Source organism: Mya arenaria, chromosome 12 (genome assembly GCF_026914265.1).
Source record: "Mya arenaria isolate MELC-2E11 chromosome 12, ASM2691426v1".
NCBI lineage: Eukaryota > Metazoa > Mollusca > Bivalvia > Myida > Myidae > Mya > Mya arenaria.
The window spans coordinates 19935529-19955992 of record NC_069133.1 but is presented as its reverse complement, the minus strand read 5'-3'; the positions used below and the strand labels follow the sequence as shown (position 1 = coordinate 19955992).

General features: G+C 35.1%; 1 protein-coding gene across 1 annotated transcript; it reads right to left on the bottom strand.

The window, feature by feature from the left end:
- Positions 1-3668: 3668 nt before the first annotated feature.
- Positions 3669-20377, bottom strand: LOC128211439 (schlafen family member 13-like). Its single transcript, XM_052916237.1, has 13 exons — positions 20251-20377; positions 19922-19982; positions 19205-19364; positions 18495-18690; positions 15841-16024; positions 14689-14852; positions 12275-12390; positions 11228-11378; positions 10105-10218; positions 8367-9090; positions 7332-7777; positions 6700-6925; positions 3669-6204 (listed from the first exon to the last, which is right to left on the bottom strand). Exons 1-13 carry the CDS (start codon positions 20258-20260, stop codon positions 5604-5606), a joined length of 3153 nt encoding a protein of 1050 aa, XP_052772197.1. The 5' UTR covers positions 20261-20377; the 3' UTR covers positions 3669-5603.
- Positions 20378-20464: the final 87 nt, after the last annotated feature.

Below are 20464 nucleotides of genomic sequence, written 5' to 3'. Positions count from 1 at the left end.
ATTCTTTACTTTGATATAATTAAAGAAAGACATCCTATTCATTTACGTGTGTGTTTTTGTTTGTTTTAAATAAAGCTACATGCATACTATATTATTATCTCAAATTATATCATCAATTGAAGAGATCAAGAAATATTGAAGTACAGTTGCATTTTATTTCACTCTTACCGTCTGCTAGATCTAAGCATTTTGGCTCTTTAATGCGATTCCCGGCAACGAGATTATAAGTAGCTACCATGGCCTAGAGTGTAAGATAGGTTTACCCCGACCCGAGCATAGGGTGTTTTGCGGAAACGAGGTTTACCGAGTATCCGCAAAACACCCTACGCGAGGGTTGGGATGCACCTATCTTACACGAGCGGCTATGGTAGATGCTTCAAATGAAAAAAAAAAACACATTTCAGTACCGCAAAAATACATATTGTTAAAAATCATTATATTTTCTTTTCATCATGGCCTATAACTGGCATAAATGATCTTTTTGACATGTAAAAATGCTTAGAATGGAATTGTAAGCAAAAATGTATGTCATTTCAAAAAGGTACGTATTAAAATATTTTTGAACTTTTGCATACAGTGTAGTATCATCAGCATATAAGTCAATCAAGGAATTTTCTATTTCAAAGCTAATGGCATTAATATATATATATAAGAAAAAGAATAGGTCCAAGAATGGATCCTTGAGGAGCTCCAGACCTTATACATCTTCGTGAAGATTGGGAATCCCCAAACTTTACAATTTGGTGTCTATCTTTCAAATACGAAGTTATCAGTTGAACGGAATTATCACTGAAATTGTATAATTTCAATTTATGTAAAAGTATTTGGTGATCTACTAGATCGAACGCCTTTCGTAAATCAAGAAAGAGAGCACTTACATAGTTTCCATTGTCAATTACATCAATCCAATCAATTATTCTTATCAACGCTGTGACAAGAATGATTTTCTCGAAACCCAGATTGAAATTCATGTATGATATTTGTATTTTTAAAAAATGTTTTGATTTGATCCGCCAAGTGCCGTTCAAACACCATTGACAGTGTTGGAAGTATAGAAATTGGTATATAATTATTTGGATCATTGCGATCAGAAGATTTATATATAGGCAAAACCTTTGCTTCTTTTAATGAGTCTGGGAATATTCCTAGCCGTATGCTGTTATTTATAATGGACAGGAGTGGTATAACAATACAATCACCACATTGTTTTAGGATATTAGGCCCTATTCCATCTAATCCTGTAGCTTTCGCCGTATTAAGCTTATAAATATACATTTTTACCTCAAATGGGGTGATGTAAGATACTGTACTGACCCTTTAGCAAACTATTTAATTTAGTACCAAGTTTTGAAAAATGTGTTTCATCGAACACTGTTTTAGGATATGAGCGCAGTGATTCAGATTATGTTAAAAGTATTATCGTTTCTTAAATAGTTCTCAGGAGAGTGAAGCATTATTTCTTGAACGGAGCATGAAAAACAAGAGCCGTCGTAAGACAGCGCGCTCGACTACGCCGCTTTGACTAAGAATACAATAACGATGTAATAATACCAAGTTTGGTCTCTTTATGTCAAACCTAACTAATATTATTCGATACATAAGGTGACTTTGATGCTGCCCTCCCACCAGCCCGCCCAAACAATGACGCAAGTCATTCAAATAACTTGATTTCCCATTATGAAAATGTGGTTAAGGATATACAAATATGCCTTTCAAAGGAAATTAAAAAAAAAATCAATAAAAAAATCAAGGGATATAATTTGTATTTAGGCTTAAAACGGAGTTATGTTTCTTGTTGTAAGATGGTCGTAAATAATTTTGAATTTTATTAAGTGCATTTAATGAACGGTATAGAAGTTTTTTTATTAAAATCCCAACTTGCCCTTAACTTTTACTTGCCTAAAACTTTAACCTAAGTCAATCAGGGGCCATAACTTGTATAAAGGATATGGAGTTATGTAACCTCATTGGGTGATGGTCCTGAACAACTGTGTGAAGTATTAATTCAATTGAATGAAGGGTATAGAAGTTATTAAACAATATCCCAACCTGCCCTAAAACTTTAACCAAAGTTCCATAGGCAATCAGGGGCCATTATTGGTATAAAAGATAATATGGAGTTATCTTACCTCATTATGTGATGGCTATGAACATCTGTGAAGTATTAAGTCAATTGAATGAATGGTATTAGAGTTTTAAGTGAAAATCCCAACTTGCCCTAAAACTTTAACCTGCCCTAAAACTTTAACCTAAGTCAATCAGGGGCCATAACTTGTATTTAGGATAATATGGAGTTATGTAACCTCATTGTGTGATAGTCCTGAACAACTGTGTGAAGTATTAAGTCAATTGAACAAAGGATATAGAAGTTATTAATAAATATTCCAACTTGCCCTAAAACTTTAACCTAAGTTCCATAGTCAATCAGGGGCCATAATCTGTGTAAAGAATGATATGGAGTTATCTAACCTCATCATGTGATGGCCCTGAACAACTGCGTGAAGTATTGAGTCAATTGAATGTAGGGTATTGGACATATAACTGAAAATCCCAACTTGCCCTAAAACTTTAACCGGACGCCGATGCTGGGGCGAGTAGTATAGCCCACCTATTCTTCGAATAGTCAAGCTAAAAATTATAGTGGTATTTGAAGCGAGAAATAATTAAGATTCTAAATATTGCCACAAGTTAAGGTTTCCACGATGCTGCAGACGACGGTCTTTAACAAGGGAGGTAATTGTGGGATGGCAATAAAAAAGGAGTTTCATACGGCTACTTGTTATATCTTTGCCTGTGGGCAAAATAAGAATTTCTAGCATGGTCATATTTTTGGATCTACTTATCTGAGGTGGGAGAAAACATGATTACAATCGTTCAATCTTTAATAATTGACCCACTGGCGTAGCGTTTTGACCCATATTCAACTATTCATAAGGAGTTTGTAGAGAATAGGACAAGGTTTTTTGAATATTTGATGACCTACTTTTCAGGAGATAATATGACCCATTTTCAAACATGACCTAGATTGTATTAAGGCCAACATTCTGACTAATTATAATGCACATTGGAGCGAAAATACGGAGCCTAAAACGTAATTGTAATCATATTTGACCTAGCAGCCTACATGCACATAGCTATTTTAATCCAATATTTTTTTCACATACAACTTGTGAGAAAAAAACATTTTGACATAAGTTTCAATTAAGTGACATGTTGAATGCCGACAAGAATTGCTTAATTAAACCTAGTAACCATTATAAGTTTTCAATAAAGTGTGGTCTCTGAAGTTTTGAAAAAAAAGATGTTTTGGAACATTTGACCTAGTGCCCTTGTTTTGGACCAGAAATGACACGTAATCGATTTTGATGTACATAACTGACCATGTTCTATGAAGAATAGGTAGAAAATAACATTGTGTGTTTTCTTCTAATATTTGACAGTGACCAACTTTTTGACCCAACAGTACCCATAATCAAATTTGACCTTGACCGTTGAGCTTTGACACATTCTGACGAATACATACAGAAAATTATTACAAATAAGTCTTTGATGACCACAGACAACTGCTTATCAATATCGTTCAGCTGTGTTAAAAAGTAGTAGAAGGGGGCACACGGAAATGGCAAAGAAAAAAACAAAAAACAGAAGCTTTCATTCATCTACTAAAACACATCAGTATATAAAACAGTTAAGTGCATGTATAAAAAGGAACAATGTACATGTATATAAAAAATATAACCAAAGTAAACAAGACAGTTTGATATGGTTTTTGATAAATATCTGTGAAGCAAAAAATAAAAAAAGAAGAGTTACTTTTATATGATTGTATGGAAGACAATGTGAAGAGAGTATACATTGTAAAAAAGTTGTTAACAATTTTTCATATAATCGGGTTATTAGTACTGCATTTTTATATAATACATGTAGGAGATTGAAATCAAAATCTGCAAAAAAACCATAAGAGTTCAATTTGACATTCAGGATAAAAACACAGTATTAATAACTCTTTTTAACATGTATATACAATACTGGTTAAATCACTAAAAAAAACTCATAATTTCATAACAAATGACATTTTAAAGATGCACTATTTTGTTTTATGACATCATTTTCACATCGTGCAATGACACTTGTAATGATGGAGTTAGCGTTGTTATTTGTACACGCTATTTGGTTACTATTTGGTTACGTTTATTGCTTTTAGCACAATAAATACACAAATTATTATTTAGAATAAAAATGGAATATTACAGTCTTTCAGTCCTATTTGTGGTTTGAAAATTGTTTTTAATTTCAAAAGTGTAAACAATGAATTATAAAAAAAAAATGTCTTAATGTAAAAACTGTCTTAATGCCCTGATGTAAAAACATTTTGATTTTTTGGAAAAGTTAACAATATAAAAAAACAACAATAAACATACCTGTATTTGTTAACAATCACATTTCAAACTATGGCTTGAAATTTGTCTTGAAACTAGTCAGTCAGTTATATAAAAAAAAGTTTAATGAAAAACTGACATCATGCATAGAATTAAAAACATTTTGAATTAATGTAAAAGTACAAAGCAGTTTCTAAACATACCTGTATTTGTTAACAACGACGGTCCAAGCTTTGGTGTAAAACTTGTCTTGAATTTTTATCAAAAAAATAATAATTATATATATATATTTTTATTTATACAAAGATTAACAGTACACTAAAAACATCAACATCTAATTGTCCATAATGAGCACAGTTGAACCCTGTTGACTCAAACTGGCAAGGCTCAATTTCTTCGTTGGGTTGAACTGAATGTAAAGGACCTATTTTTCGTACAAAGCATTCCCAGCTTGGCTTGAATTTCCCAAAGCTCAAAGTATTTTTTTGCCGGTCCCTGGGAGTTCGAGCCAAAAGGGTTTGGCTGTATATTCACGAACAAAAACTAATCCACTAATTAACTACACCAAATTATTGTTACTGTAAGACAATTAAAATGGTGCCATCTTATCCATTATAGTATGGCACATTTGAGCAATTATTAAAATCTCAAACATTTGTGAGTAACATAGGAGTTTTTACAATGCAAACAACAAAACAGAGGAAATATTAGGCAAAAAAAACATTCCAAATCTGAATTTTAACTTTCAGATTTTTTGAAGTACTAAGTAATCATATTACAATACCGTAATCAATATTACTTGCATCATTGTTTTCTAAATAGGACAAATCTTACATGTCTGAGGTAAAAATCTAAGTAATCATACAAGTCTTGTATTTTACTGTACTTAATCATAGTTTACTAAAAAGGTAAAAATCTATCTAACAACAACAACATCATTCAGGAATAATTCATTTTTCTCAGAAAGTCATATTTTAACAGTGGTCAAAATTAGCAGAAGCCTGCAAGCCCTGCACTGGTTAAATGCTTCCTGGGCTCGCTGAAATTCTGAATTTTATATAGTAGGGCTTGCTATGAATGTTGATGTCAAGCACTAGTGTCAGAATTCAGGCCTGTTCACACAAAGTCTAATTTCGATGACTGTTTTAAGACTTGAAGGTAAATTTTAATGCCTCTTTCTTCATCATTTAGCTGACTTTAAACTTTACTAATAAAATCTTGATGTCAGTTAACAAGTTTATCCAGTCTCTGTTTCACATTGTCTGAGGTTGTGATGATGACGAGATTATCTTTTGCCCTGGTCGCCAAACTAAGCAGAAACTTACTAAAGTCTGCATGTTCCTCGTTCACATATGGGTTAATACCAATAACTGCTGCCTTATCTAAGCCACTAAACCTTCTAACCGTATCTATGGCAACTCCATCTATCTCCTTGGAAACAGAACCTTCCTTGCTCTTCATGCTCAATTTCCAATCGTTTTCTTTCTGAGGACTCTCTGAGTCAGATTCATCTACACTTGAATCATACCTGTAGAATGTTACTTTCTGTTTCTTAGCAACAGGGTCACCAGTTTCCATGGCAACAGATTGATTGTTCAATTCACCAGGCAATTCTTGCTCTGCAGAATCCAAATTTCCCTGAGTGAGTACATCAAATGGGTTGCTGATCTCAAAAGATTCATCGAAACTATCATCAGAGACATCCTCTAGCGACATGGAGGACGGGTTTTCCGCGATGGATTGTAGACTTGGACTGCGGGACCTACTGCGATCATGCTGTAAGCTTCTGTCTGATCCACAACTCTGTAGGTGCTCCTCAACAGACCTGAGGGAAGGCAAATGATTGCAGAGACAATAAAAGATTGGCCGATTGTTCAGATCTTTGTCAAAGTAATCAAGGTTGTTTACTTTATCATTGTTAACTTTCAAATCATTACACTTGTGATCTGCTGCATTTCTTACAAAATTTGTGACAAATGTTTCAACTGTACGTGATGATGAAAGGTTAATATGTGAGTACATCATCAAAGATTTCATGTTTATACCAGTAATTAGCATTGTTATTAAACCAAACATTAAGAGGAATTAGATGATCTTATTCAAAGATGGGCAAAGTCAAGTCATTAACAATTTCACCATTATAAATATTATAACTGCTGGTACCAACAAATATAAACAGCAGTATAAAATATTTTTGTAAATGAAATAAAAACTTACCTCATGTACATGCCAGGTACCTACATATATCGTAATACCCATTCAATTTATTTGAACAATGAATTTGGCTACAACATACGAATTAATCAATACAAAAATATACCTCCTGCTAGTCATATGGTTGATGTCCCTTGAATCCTTCCTCCCTGCAACTGAAGATTTATCCAGGTTTAAGGAGGACAACTCTGTCTGCAGGTGATCCAGCTCCTTCCTCTTGCCCACCAAAATTGCTATGTCATCCTGGTGGACGCCATTTTGAAGCAGTCCAGACAACACTCGTGACAGCAGGGTTCTCATTTCATCCTCCTTGCACGACAGTATATCCACGCCTTGAGGAAATAGTTAAAATGTTAGTCATGAAATCAGTACTGAATTTTGGCCTAAGTGTCACAAATAAAGAAGGGATGCATATGAGTAAATGGATCTACAAACTTACTACATGTAATATGGAAAGTACAGACAAACATTTGTGTATAGCTGGTCCAAGCCAACCATAGATAAATTAAACTAATAAGCAATTGTATGGGGAACAAACATGCATTTGATCCATCAGTTTTCAGGGAAACAAATTATTAACATCATGTTCATTTTTTTTATTATATATGTTTGTTATTCATGTCAGATAATAGCTCATTGATCTTATGTTTAATGTGAACCCCAGATGCCGGACTATTAATAAAGATTCTTGTATCTTGTATCTTCTGTATCACGGAAGTTTCAAATTTTAAGTCTTACCTTTCCCTGAGGAGAAGTTATGAGCCAGTTTTGGGACGCTGTTGACTGATTGTAATCCAGGGTGTGTTAGCCCCTCAACGTTCTCCGAGGCCATCATCAGCCTAGATGTGAAGTCAAATATCTCCTTTGTACTTCGACTCACTTCGCTCAACATAAAATTGTTCTTTCCAATCACCGCTGGCAACCCTGCTTTGAACTTGTGCACTTTTTGCGAGTAGTCCATGAAAAGCCAAAAATAATTTGAACACCTATGGAGTTTGTTAGGAGGATTCTGATTGGCTATCTGCTGAGCCAGGCTGTACCAATCACCATCCCTGTCTTTGAAATTTTGAACCTCATCTATAATCACATTACAGACATGCCCATATTTCCTGTCCATAATCCTGGGGTCTTGGCTCTCAGCCAATATCTGTCGTCTGGTTGTAACGAGGCATAGATTGTGGGACCTGAAAGTAAATTACAGACACACTAGCAGACCTACATAATACATTTCTTGATAGAAACTTACATAAAGCTTAGATCAAAGAAATGAGTAATACTTAGACCTTTAATATTGTACCAGTTGTATTTCTGAAAAAAATATTGTTTTCTGTCGTAAAGGTCATTGTTAAAGCTGAACTCTCAAAGACAAACTTAAAAAAAATAATTTTTGTATCGGAATGGTTTTTTGTGTAAATGTCGGGAAACCAGTGATACAGACTGCTGGCAAAAAAAGCAGATCCAATTTTTCCTATTTACGTCTGAAAATTGATGTTTTATGGCTAAAAGTGTTATTAATACTTTAAACAAATGAATTTTTTTGGCAGTTAACCAAACAATTGAGATCTGCTTATTGTGAGTTTTCTTATATGACTGCAGTGATGCCAAATTGAGCTGATTTTGAGAAAAAATAAATAAAAAGGTCAAAACTGTCAATTTGTGAGAATGTAGCTTTAAGTTTTGTAACCTACATACAGAAGTTGAAATTCTAAAATATTCCACTTAAGATGTAATAGAAATAGAGAAAAATTAGATTAAATAATCAAAGCAACCTACTTTACAAAATCGCAGAGTTTCTCGTTTTCTGCCAGATACAGGATGTTTTCCAGTTGACAGCCTCTTCGGCGTAGTTCCTGGATCATCTGTGCGGCTGCCACAGTTTTCCCCGCCCCGGCTGGACCATGTACCCACAATTCCTTGGTGAACTGCTGCGTCCATAGCAACTCAAACTGGTCATGAGTCAGCAGGAAGTAGTAGTAGCCATTTTGATTAATACTGTGAACGACTTGGGACTTGGCCATGTAGGACCCCATGCATATAACTAAGGAGTTCAAGATCTTGTCAAATTTTCTTTTACTGGGAGCAAAATGAGATGGGTAAATATCTCTGCCGGCCATTTGAGTTTCTAAAATATGCAGAATATCCTGATTTGTGATGTCCAAAACATGAGAAACCACACTAAATTTTTCTGTACAACCCCCATGCTGAACTAGCCTTGTTTTCAAGATGGCTGCCGCTGACTGGGAATGATGTATCACTGCATCGTTGTAGGCTGTAGAGAATGTCAGGACATGCACATTATGGAACTCTGTAACTATTGCGACATCACAGATGGTGTCTGCACATTCTGCCATGGGGATTTTCACGCCCCAGCACTCCATGCCCATAATGATGGAGTTTTGTCCCTTGAAGAAGTTAAGAACTGCCCGGATTGCCTCCCTGTACTGCGGAATGGCATAACTCTCGATGTACTGACGAGGCTGTACAGTGTCCATCTTTACTGGAAAAGCAACATACTAATACTTGAATAAGTTAAAGCAATGAAAACACTGTTATACTAAGGTTGTGAGTTGTAAGTATACAAGGAACTTTATATTCAAACACATCAATATTAAGAACAGTAATGTTTTTATCAAAAACTTTGATCAGTGTGATGATAGAAACAGATATAAAGGTCACAGACCACTTAATTAATTTCCTATATATTCTATATTCAGCTTAAACAATTTGCATAAAGGCACTGATTTCTAGAGCTTCACAACCCCCAAAACCATATATAGGTGTAGAGCTCCACATGTGTATTAAAAATTCAACAACATTACAAAACAGGTTATGTTTCTCCTATGAAAAATAAAATTGGTTGAGCGTAACTATTGTGTATTCGGTAAATTGGCAATATCTGGTGTATGAGGACAAACAATGCTGTGAAAATGTTAACAATATATATCAAGCATGTTCAGCCTGTTTTTGAAATCACTAACCATTCATCTTCAAAACCTATAAACATGGAAGGAAGCCAGTGGTCTGAGATGGTATTACCATGATTTGATTAATGGTCATGTGTCAATTAAACGAAGCAAGGCATGTACCAATGAGTACCGGTAGGCATTTCAGAATTGGTGTAATTACCCTAAACTACCATTTTAATTTTTCACTGACAACCATTCATTAAGCAGCTATGTCTATGGATGCAGAAAGATAGCTTCCTCTAGTATGTATGTTACCTTTATTTTGATCAAGTTTCAAATAAGGTTAAGACAGAAACTGAATAGTGAGTGATTTTTTAATTTATCCCGACACCTGACAAGGTAAATATCTTGAATCTTAAAATTATCTTATACACAAATAGTGAAATTTTGATGCCCAGTACCCATTATTATTTTGGTATCATTTGTAAAGGTTGATATTTGAACAAAAAAAAAATGTAAAAAATAGACAGAAATGGATGCTACAAATACTTCTCATTTATACCAGAAAACTACAGCAAGCAATTGTTAAGGCAATTTTCACGAACCTTGTAACACTTTCTGTCTGATAATGTCCACAGTGTTGGGCAATGTAAAGATGAGTGGTGCGCGGGGAACCAGTAACATCAGCTTCTGGAACCGGTTGTGAAGCTCGGGCACATCTACAAGGGATAAACCATGGCCATGACTTTAAATGACTTGCATCATAATTTTCAGTGATATAATGAAAGGCAGAGTTGTTCTTAAAGGGGCTAGACACCAGATGGTCCCAAAATCGGCAAAGACAATATTTCCTCAAAACAAACCTATAATTACCAATCTAGTATGAGGCCGATCATTTTACATGATTGAAATAATATTTTGTTGCTGTCTATCTGTCAGAGTTGACCCATTTAAAAATAGCACGTAATGGTTTACCAGCTTATAGTGTGTATATTTAGCATGTGAAATCACGTGATTAGTACAGAAACATATACGGATATAACATATATATATAAATATACAGGGATTTATGTGGTAGACAAACCAAGTAAATTTCGAAATGGAAAAATATGCAAAACTGGTACAGATAAATGTGTTGTAAGCGATGTGATACATCAGTAAGCAAAATTCAAAAATGCATTATACACAACAATATCAAATTTATGTTATGTTTGACAATTTCTTTTTTTCTTGCAATGGTATTATCTGCTATCCCTTTAATACAAATATATAAAGTCTGTCTTAAGCAAGAGTTGTCAAAGGAACTTGTCAAATGCCCCCAATTCAGCCTTGTCAGAATGTCTTTGAGGCCAGAGCACCAATGCTATGTATGACACACCTTCCAAAGCTGCTTTGCTATTCTGTAAAGTTTGATCACAATTTGAATAAAATTGAGAAAGTTACAGTTGTGACATGATAGTAAGACAGACACACGGATGGACGTACAGTATGACTACATTGTACTTTAAGTATTAATGCCTCCCTTTTGGGGCACATTTGTTTTTGTTACTCAATTGAACATTAACTTGATTTTGAATTTAGCTGAAAGCTAATACAATCACATTACAATCATTTTAATGCATAGAAATGGTGTCTGTGTCGAGAATCCATAAGAATCCTATGCTGTCTTGGCGAGAGGCAGACTTACCGTGTGTACATGTGTACATGTATGAATAATCTATTCATTACCTCTAAGAGGATTGAGCACTGCGTCCCGCCACTGGGTGAAGGTGAATTCCTCCAATCTCCCACTGGTGCCTACGTAGCTGCTGACTGGACAGTGGGTGAATACACCGCCAGGAAAACGCACCACTGACACCACCACTACCACACGCACAGTCTATAGGGATAAGTACAGATATATTAGGATTTTCATTCATTATAATTAAATAATGAGGTTTAATTTTTCCGTCATCCATCTAGTGCCAATGTAATTGCTCATGTGATAGTGGGTAAAAACACCATTGAGAGAATGCTCCACCTCCACCAAGACACGAACCGACTGTAGCAATAGATGGAGATATATAGGGATTTTCATTATATAATAAGGTTGAATCCCTCTAGCCCCCTACAGGTGCCAATGAAACTGTTCATGTGACAGTGGGTGAATACACCTCAGGGGTAAAGCACCACTGACACCACCATCACCTCATGTACCTACTGTAGCGCTAGATTGAGATATAATATTGGGATTTTCATTAATGATATATGAGGGGAACTCCCTCCAGCCTCATACTTGTGCCAATGAATATGCTCCTGTGACAGTTTTTGAATGCACCTCCAGGAGAACGCACAAATACCACCTCAACCATGACACATACAGACTGTGGGTAGATGAGATTGGTTTTGAATAATGTTCTCAAGGTGAACTCTTATTAGTCTTAGATTTACGGCTGACCATACAAAAGCTAAATACACCACTAGGAAAATTCCCCATTGACATCACCATTAGCACATACACTGATTTTTGGGGAAAGCTGGAGTTTTACATCATAAAATATAAGAATTATTTTTCATATTCTGAAGGTTATTTTTATTCTGTCCCACTGGAATTTACACCACAAGTAAAAATGATGTGTTTTTTTAAGATATTATTTTAAGAGCAGGTGAAATGAAGAACACATGAATGAGGATTGCTTTTAACATTCATAAATACATTAGTATTTTTGCTTATCATTCTAAACGGAAGAGATTGTGATTGAAAGATATTGCAGAATGACAGATTTCACCAATAACCTTTTTCGGAGCATTCTCCACGGGGTAGAAGTTTACATCCCAGTGAACACCGCGGGAAACTGGTACATTCCTGTCCCCCCATATCATATTCCGCATACGACCGGCAATCAGCTGCTCTGTGAAGCAAGGCATCAGACAATAAGATGAGTGCAATAAGGTTCTTAGAGACAATGAAAAAAGAAGCATGTACAACCATATCACCTACACCTCTCATATTGCTTTCTACAAATAACTTGACCTCCTGGGCCTGTATTCATAAAATATCTTAAGTCCGATTCTAAAATTTCGTAGACAAATTTAAAGAAAAGTACAATTGTTTCTTACGAAAAAGTTTGTAAAGTACATAAAATTATTGAGGATAAATAGTTTTAGATATCATTACCGGGTGGTAATTCATTATATCATATATGCCAAATGAGATATTTAACTTAAGAAAATGACCTACATTGTAAGTTAAGAATTGACTGTTGATTTTTATATGACTACCACCCTGGCCCCAATTTCTCGACCCACATCTTAAATCCCTTATAACAGGATTAAGCTAAGCTCACTATTTTTGTTTTGATATAATTTGTGTAATGTTTATATTCTTAAGATAATTTGGCCTTCAAAAGAAAATTATTTTTAAGTTTGTGATAATGACAATAAACTAATTTTTATTTAGTAAAATCAAGATTAAGTAAAAAAATTGGCTTAATGAAATAAGATACTTAAGCTTGTTGTGCTTAAGAAGTAGAGATATTGGGGCCTTGAGTGAAAGCAAAAAGGTTTTATGTGTCATTAAGAAAAAAAGCAGATCACACCTTTGTGCTTCCATCCCTCGATTTATACTGTCAAATGGCAATTGATGATCATGAAATACTGACTATTTCTATAGGACTTTACTAATAAAGACTAGAATTTGATTTATTTGTTTACTGTTAGATATCCTTGACGTTAATGACACTCAGTTTAAAAAACAAACAACCTTACTATCAGTTAACTTATACTATTATTCCTTCAGAACAATGGATGTACATGAGTTGCTTTCTAGGAAGTCCTATAAATAGATTATGTTTAAAATCATTCCACTAGAATATCATGTATGTATTTAAATGTGCTTAGGACTTTCTAATATGAATAAAAATACGAAAGATATCACAAATTCACCCTTTAAGGTAAGCCATTCATCATTGCAAGATGAGTTAGTGAATTTCAGATATTAACATACAATTATTTAAATGTTTAATTTATATTGATTAACCATAATATTATTTTTGAATGGATTACATTTTTGAATAACACCATAATGAGGCTTCTATTATTTTATGATATATTAAAGGGAGGTAAAAATGTGACAACTTTAAAACTATTCAAACATTTTTTAAATTATAATGAAACTTTACCAGTAGCAATTTTTTTGTATTAATGATGGATGGACTACTATCTCTGAGCGCTTCAAGCACTAGTGTTGAAAAACATGGGTACTTATATTAATTTATAAAAGAGCATTAACACAAAAAATAACAAACCATTGGATAAACAGAATAACAACTCCAAAAACAACGTTTTACCTAATTCAGTGCCGTAGCTTTACAGTCTGAAAATCACCATATAGAATTGCAAGATCTTTTCATTCAATCAACTTTCTAAGGTAAAAGTACAATGGAGGTTTACTCAAGGAAGGGTAATTTTATCATAAATGATGTTGCCATCAAGAATAGCGTCATTATACAATTTTGAGATTAAACTAGTTAATAACTTTTGACATGATGTCATAATGAATAGCATTGAAAAAGTGCATGCTATAGAGACATTAAATCTTAATGTATTTAGCACTGTAAATTATCAATTAATGTTCATTATATTATTAAATAGAATAGAACACTTGTGGTCTTGAAATAAGAAATTTATTACTTTAAACTTGTTACTCGTCAAGGCTCATTTTTATCAATTTCAGAAACGTTATTGAAATTTGTATTGAATATCCAATATTTACAGTTCATGCTTTTTAACCTTGCCGGAGCAATATTAGTAATAGAAAATGGCTTACAAATCAGTCAGAAATTGGTTCATTTTTTTTAAATTTCAGTCCGAAACAGCTAAGTCAGTAAATAATGTAGAAATAGTAATACACAAACAGTGTTTGTCATTCGTTCCCGGAACGATGAGATTTCAAACAAAAAAAAATGCTGCTGTACATGATAAATAATTGTCTAAAATAAATATTGAGGTGTTGACTAATTGCAAAGTTCACCTTTGTTTAATCCGTGAATTCTACACATACACATAGGGTTGTTCTTTTAAAAAAATTAACATGTGACAACTTTTAAGATTTTTATCTTCTACAGTAGTCACTAATTTGATACAGTAAGTTTGGCTTGCCCATTAACTTTACTTTGCTACTGTATTGAAGAACACCCAAAGCTGCTAACCTAGATTGTGTTGATCTGCGTGCGTCATCTCCTCACCCACCACATTTGCCCGGGTGTCTGCGATACCAAAGTATATATGGCCGCCCGCATGATTGGCGAAGGCTGACACATATTTCACCATCAGACCACAAACACGCTCCGGGAGTGTGCTTGTGCCCTTCTGTCTGGAATTCATAAGAATGACAGATTATAAATACATTCTTTCATATTTGGAACAAAGAGAATTTGAGATTTAGGTCAATCTAATGAAAATATACATGTGCATTTAATTTTGAGTTTAACCTCAGAAATTGTCTTTGCTTCACAGCCAATTTTCATTTAAAAGAACAATATTATATTCATTCAACCATTGATATATTGATATAAGGGTTTGAGCTAAGAGTTATGGAAGGGTGCTGCACCCTGTCTTTTTTTGGGAGCACCCTTCTGCCCTCCTGGAGACCAGTATGTGCACTCTCCTGCCTAAATAGAATTAAATGCTCAAAAATTTCTTTCGTTTAATTGAAACTAAAAATGCGAAAATAAATGCATACACTTGACACATTTGGCAGTTGAAACCCAACATTTACTTCATTTACCGGAGTAGGCACAATTTCTGACATTTACCGTTAAATTCATAAGATCCAGTTCTTTACAGTCTGACACATTGTGCCTTTTTCTCCCTTAGCACCCTGTCCCTTTTCTGCAGCATCCTGCCATTTATATATCTTTGCTGTAACAAAATTTACTTAAAAAAAAACACAGAGAGAACAAAAATGCTCATCTGTTGTTTTTCAGTTGAAAAAGGGACATAACTAAATAATTAATGTTAAAGCCAGATTTATTGGTCTTTCTATAAATGAGTGTATTGTTTTTGGCAATATGTGTTCCGGTAGCAAGTTTTATTTCAACTTCTTGATTGCTGAGTTATGGACAAGATAACAGTTTTTTTCATGCTGGCCTACCAATAATAACAACAGTGCCATGGCTATAACAAACATCAACTTTAATTCTTGAAAAACAAAAAAGTTAAAATCTGAATTTTGATATATTTCATATATTTGAGCTCATGGGTTATAATCTAATAATTTTATGAACAAACACTATTGGGCCTTGTTAAAAAAATCCTTATTTCAATATGACTCCATATATATCTAACCACTCTGGCCATACTTGTTTTGTGCGGCACAGAGTTGCTTGAATTGAATCTGCTTGGTTTCCTTCTTCAGTTCGCTGGCTGAGCGCCCGAACACATATCTGTCAGGTACCAGTGGGAGATCTTCGAGGGTCCCAGGCTCGCCACGTTCCACTAGGAGACGCATCAATGACTGGTACGTCACATCATGGGTAGCTGTGTCTGTAAATTATAGTAAAGTAATTACTGTAGATAAGTTTTTAAATCACAAAATCACTGAAATTGCTGTTCATACATCTTTAATAGCTAAAAAATCAGTTTTGAGGAAGGGTTGTGTGACTTGTACCAAACACATCACCTTAACGTACCTACAGATTTGCCAAATAATTATTAAATCCCTCCATGCATGACATATTTACAGTGCTGACACAACCATCCATACTGGATGTGTATATATCATGTCATAATGATATACCTATAAGTGTGACCTTGACCTTTGCACCCGACACATTGTCCTTATGTACCGCACACATTTGCCAAGTAATATCAAAAGCCCTCCCTGCATGACAAAGTTACAACCCGGATAAATAAATGCGGACTGAGAGGCCCACAGACAATGCAATTTTAGGGGGCATAAAAAGTTCCTTTAGTTTTATCAATCAAAACTGTGAAATTAAACAAATGATAATAAATGAAACAAGAGCTGTCACAGTATGTGACGAATGCCCCCGAATGTGACATTGACCTATGAACAAGGTCAGTACATGAAAAGTTGATCTTGCCTTTACATGTCAAATACATATGGCAAGTTATTTTAAATTGCCTCTGAACATAAAAAAATACCACCCATACTTGACAACATACACTGTTATGTCCTTATATTCAGAATTCCCTTGTGAATAAACACTTAGTGTATCTTTCACCTTAGAGGTAGGGACACGGGTCTTACACACGACACGTCGTCTTGGTATGTGGAACACATGTAGCAAGTTATTTTAAAATCTGTCCATACAAGAGAAAGTTACAGCCTGGACACGACAACCTATACCCTATGTCCTTGTATGCAGCACTCCATTGTGAATAAAAAATAAGTGTGACCTTGACCTTTGAGGTAGGGACACGGGTCTTGCATGCGACACATCGTCTTGGTATGTGGAACACATGTGGCAAGTTATTTTAAAATCTGTCCATACAAGGGAAAGTAACAGCCCGGACACGACAACCTATACTCTATGTCCTTATATGCAGCACTCCATTGTGAATAAACACTATGTGTGACCTTGACCTTTGAGGCAGGGACACGGGTCTTGCACGCGACACGTCGTCTTGGTATGTGGAACACATGTGGCAAGTTATTTTAAAATCTGTCCATACAAGAGAAAGTTACAGCCCGGACACGACAACCTATACTCTATGTCCTTATATGCAGCACTCCATTGTGAATAAACACTAAGTGTGACCTTGACCTTTGAGGTAGGGACACGGGTCTTGCACGCGACACGTCATCTTGGTATGTGGAACACATGTGGCAAGTTATTTTAAAATCTGTCCATACAAGGGAAAGTTACAGCCCAGACACGACAACCTATACTTTATGTCCTTATATGCAGCACTCCATTGTAAATAAACACTAAGTGTGACCTTGACCTTTGAGGTAGGAACACAGGTCTTGCACGCGACACGTCGTCTTGGTATGTGGAACACATGTGGCAAGTTATTTTAAAATCTGTATATACAAGGGAAAGTTACAGCCCGGACACGACAACCTATACTTTATGTCCTTATATGCAGCACTCCATTGTAAATAAACACTAAGTGTGACCTTGACCTTTGAGGTAGGGACACGGGTCTTGCACGCGACACGTGGTCTTGGTATGTGGAACACATGTGGCAATTTATTTTAAAATCTGTCCATACAAGAGAAAGTTACAGCCCGGACACGACAACCTATACTCTATGTCCTTATATGCAGCACTCCATTGTGAATAAACACTAAGTGTGACCTTGGCCTTTGAGGTAGGGACACAGGTTTTGCACGCGACACGTCGTCTTGGTATGTGGAACACATTTGGCAAGTTATTTTAAAATCTGTCCATACAAGAGAAAGTTACAGCCCGGACACGACAACCTATACTCTATGTCCTTATATGCAGCACCCCATTGTGAATAAACACTAAGTGTGACCTTGACCTTTGAGGTAGGGACACGGGTCTTGCACGCGACACGTCGTCTTGGTATGTGGAACACATGTGGCAAGTTATTTTAAAATCTGTCCATACAAGAGAAAGTTACAGCCCGGACACGACAACCTATACTCTATGTCCTTATATGCAGCACTCCATTGTGAATAAAGACTAAGTGTGACCTTGACCTTTGAGGTAGGGACACGAGTCTTGCATGCGACACGTCGCCTTGGTTTGTGGAACACATGTGGCAAGTTATTTTAAAATCTGTCCATACAAGGGAAAGTTACAGAGCCGGACGGACGGACGGTGCGATTTTAATATGCCCACCTTCGGGGGCATAAAAATCATTTTATGCTTAAACATTGCACTGTCAAACATAAACACATTCACTCTTGAACATTTACACTTTCAAAGGAAAGGCTTTTTTTAACAATCATCACTTACATCTACCAAACTATTAATTTAATTTACTCAATTAAGAATTAAAATCCAGATCACTGACTGACCTGTCGGAAGCCTGCAGTGGTATTTCAAGGTACACAGATGCTCAGCAGTCTTTACAAACAGGTACAGGTCCCGGTCATCATGGTTACCAACAAGGTCGAAGTAGTTACAAATGTCATCACGCGAGAGAATCTCGGCCATTTTGATCTCCATACCACTCCACCACGTGTCGAGGTGTTTGGATAACACCACCCCTCGCTAAACAAAACAGGAGCCATAAGGTATAAATACATTGAGACAAAAAGATATACCAAACCTTGCTGATAAATCAAAAAATTATCTATGTAACTTGAATATGATTCCAAGTTGCAACACAATGTTTTTGTTAACATTTTAAAAGGTTAAATTTTTTGGATCACTGCAAAGGTGAAGAAGTTTTCTCAGTTCATTATGGGGCATAATTTCACAAGAGCAAGGCAAGGGGATGCCATTATGTTTATACATTTTTTCAATCAACCAAGGGACATAACTAGATAATTATTTTGGCCAGTGTTATGGGCCTAGCTACATGCATGTGTACCAAGATCATGTTATAATTAAGTATCTTAAATAGTTATGCCCACAATTGAAGTTATTCTGAACAAGCACAATGCAAACTTAGAAATAAGGCATTAAAATACCTAAACTTTCAAACTTTCAAACAAGCTGAGTCAATATTTACAACAATTTTTTTTTAACTTTACTTCAAACTTGATAATAATGCCTTTCCTACCTCTGCATCCAGGTTCCTCATGTGCAGAATTCCCCCTCCAGAGTTAAGAAGGGCACACACATGTTTCAGCACGATGGTGTTGCCACATTCCCGAATACCTCGTGTAATGTTAACAGTGCAGTGAAGAATCACCTCCCCATAACTACCTAGGTTGTCAGTCCTGAGGTGGAAAATATATAGGTTTGTAGCATGATTATATTATTATTATAACTGCTGCAGTCAATTGTAAAAGTTTAGACAAGTCCTGCCCACAGATTATATTTTTGCCAGTTTTGGCATTTAGTTTATTTGATTGGTTAATATTACTTATTAGATAAATATTTTCCAATAAAAACAAAACATAATGATTTTTCAACAAAGCAAAGAGTTAACCAGTGTTATACAATTGGCTGCAGTAGTCTTAATTTTTTTTAATGTCAACCTACATGTAGCTTCATAGACTTAGCCTGACTGTTTTGTTATGTGAGTGTTAGCTATAGAAATTTAATTTTTCATTTTCAATCAAAATCTATTCATCTATTTACAAGTAACATAAAAACTTTGAACTTTATTAGTTCCTAAAAAAACAGATATCTGAGCGAAATGAGTCTTGAATTAGCTTACAATGGAGCTTATAATAAATAATTATTGTGTTCATAAAGCATTTTTTTTTATTAATTTTATCCACTTAATCTAATTTAAGACTTTGTGTTTAACTTTAGGAATAGCCATGCATACACATGCTGAGCTGTCAATGTTGTGCTGCCACTGGACCGGCGCTTTCTCTCCCTCTCTGCATCTGAAATCCATGTACCATCATAAAGTTTCTCAGTGTAAAATATGTTACACGTTTCAAAGATACAAGTATGACTGTGTTTATTTCTTTATTTTATGAAAGAAACAGGATCAATGTGACACTCATTACATTATACAAAAGTATTACTATTAAACAGAGTTGCAAGTAGTACATCGAAGATAGAATTAGCACATTATATCATAATAAAGCAATGATTGAAACCGTGACAGCTCAACCTTTTAAAGGAAACATCTCAATCAGATGAACATACCTAAACTCATCTTAGTATTGGTGCAGCTTTCAAAAAGAACCGATTGTTGTCCTACTTAGAATAGCATTTTGTCCGAATCGAAGTAGTCCGAAATTCCATTCCAATTCAAGCGTCTACGATGAAACCTGTTAATGGGTCGTGAAAAATGTGCCATTTAGAAAACGACTATTGTCATCAGGCGTATAATAACATAGTGAATGTAATTAAGTAATTT

Coding starts and splice junctions, on each gene's coding strand:
- LOC128211439 (XM_052916237.1), bottom strand. Junction 14,853..15,840: donor CTCTGTGCCGCACAAAACAA/GTATGGCCAGAG, acceptor TATGAATTCCAG/ACAGAAGGGCACAAGCACAC. Junction 9,091..10,104: donor CAGACAGAAAGTGTTACAAG/GTTCGTGAAAAT, acceptor TTGCTTTTCCAG/TAAAGATGGACACTGTACAG.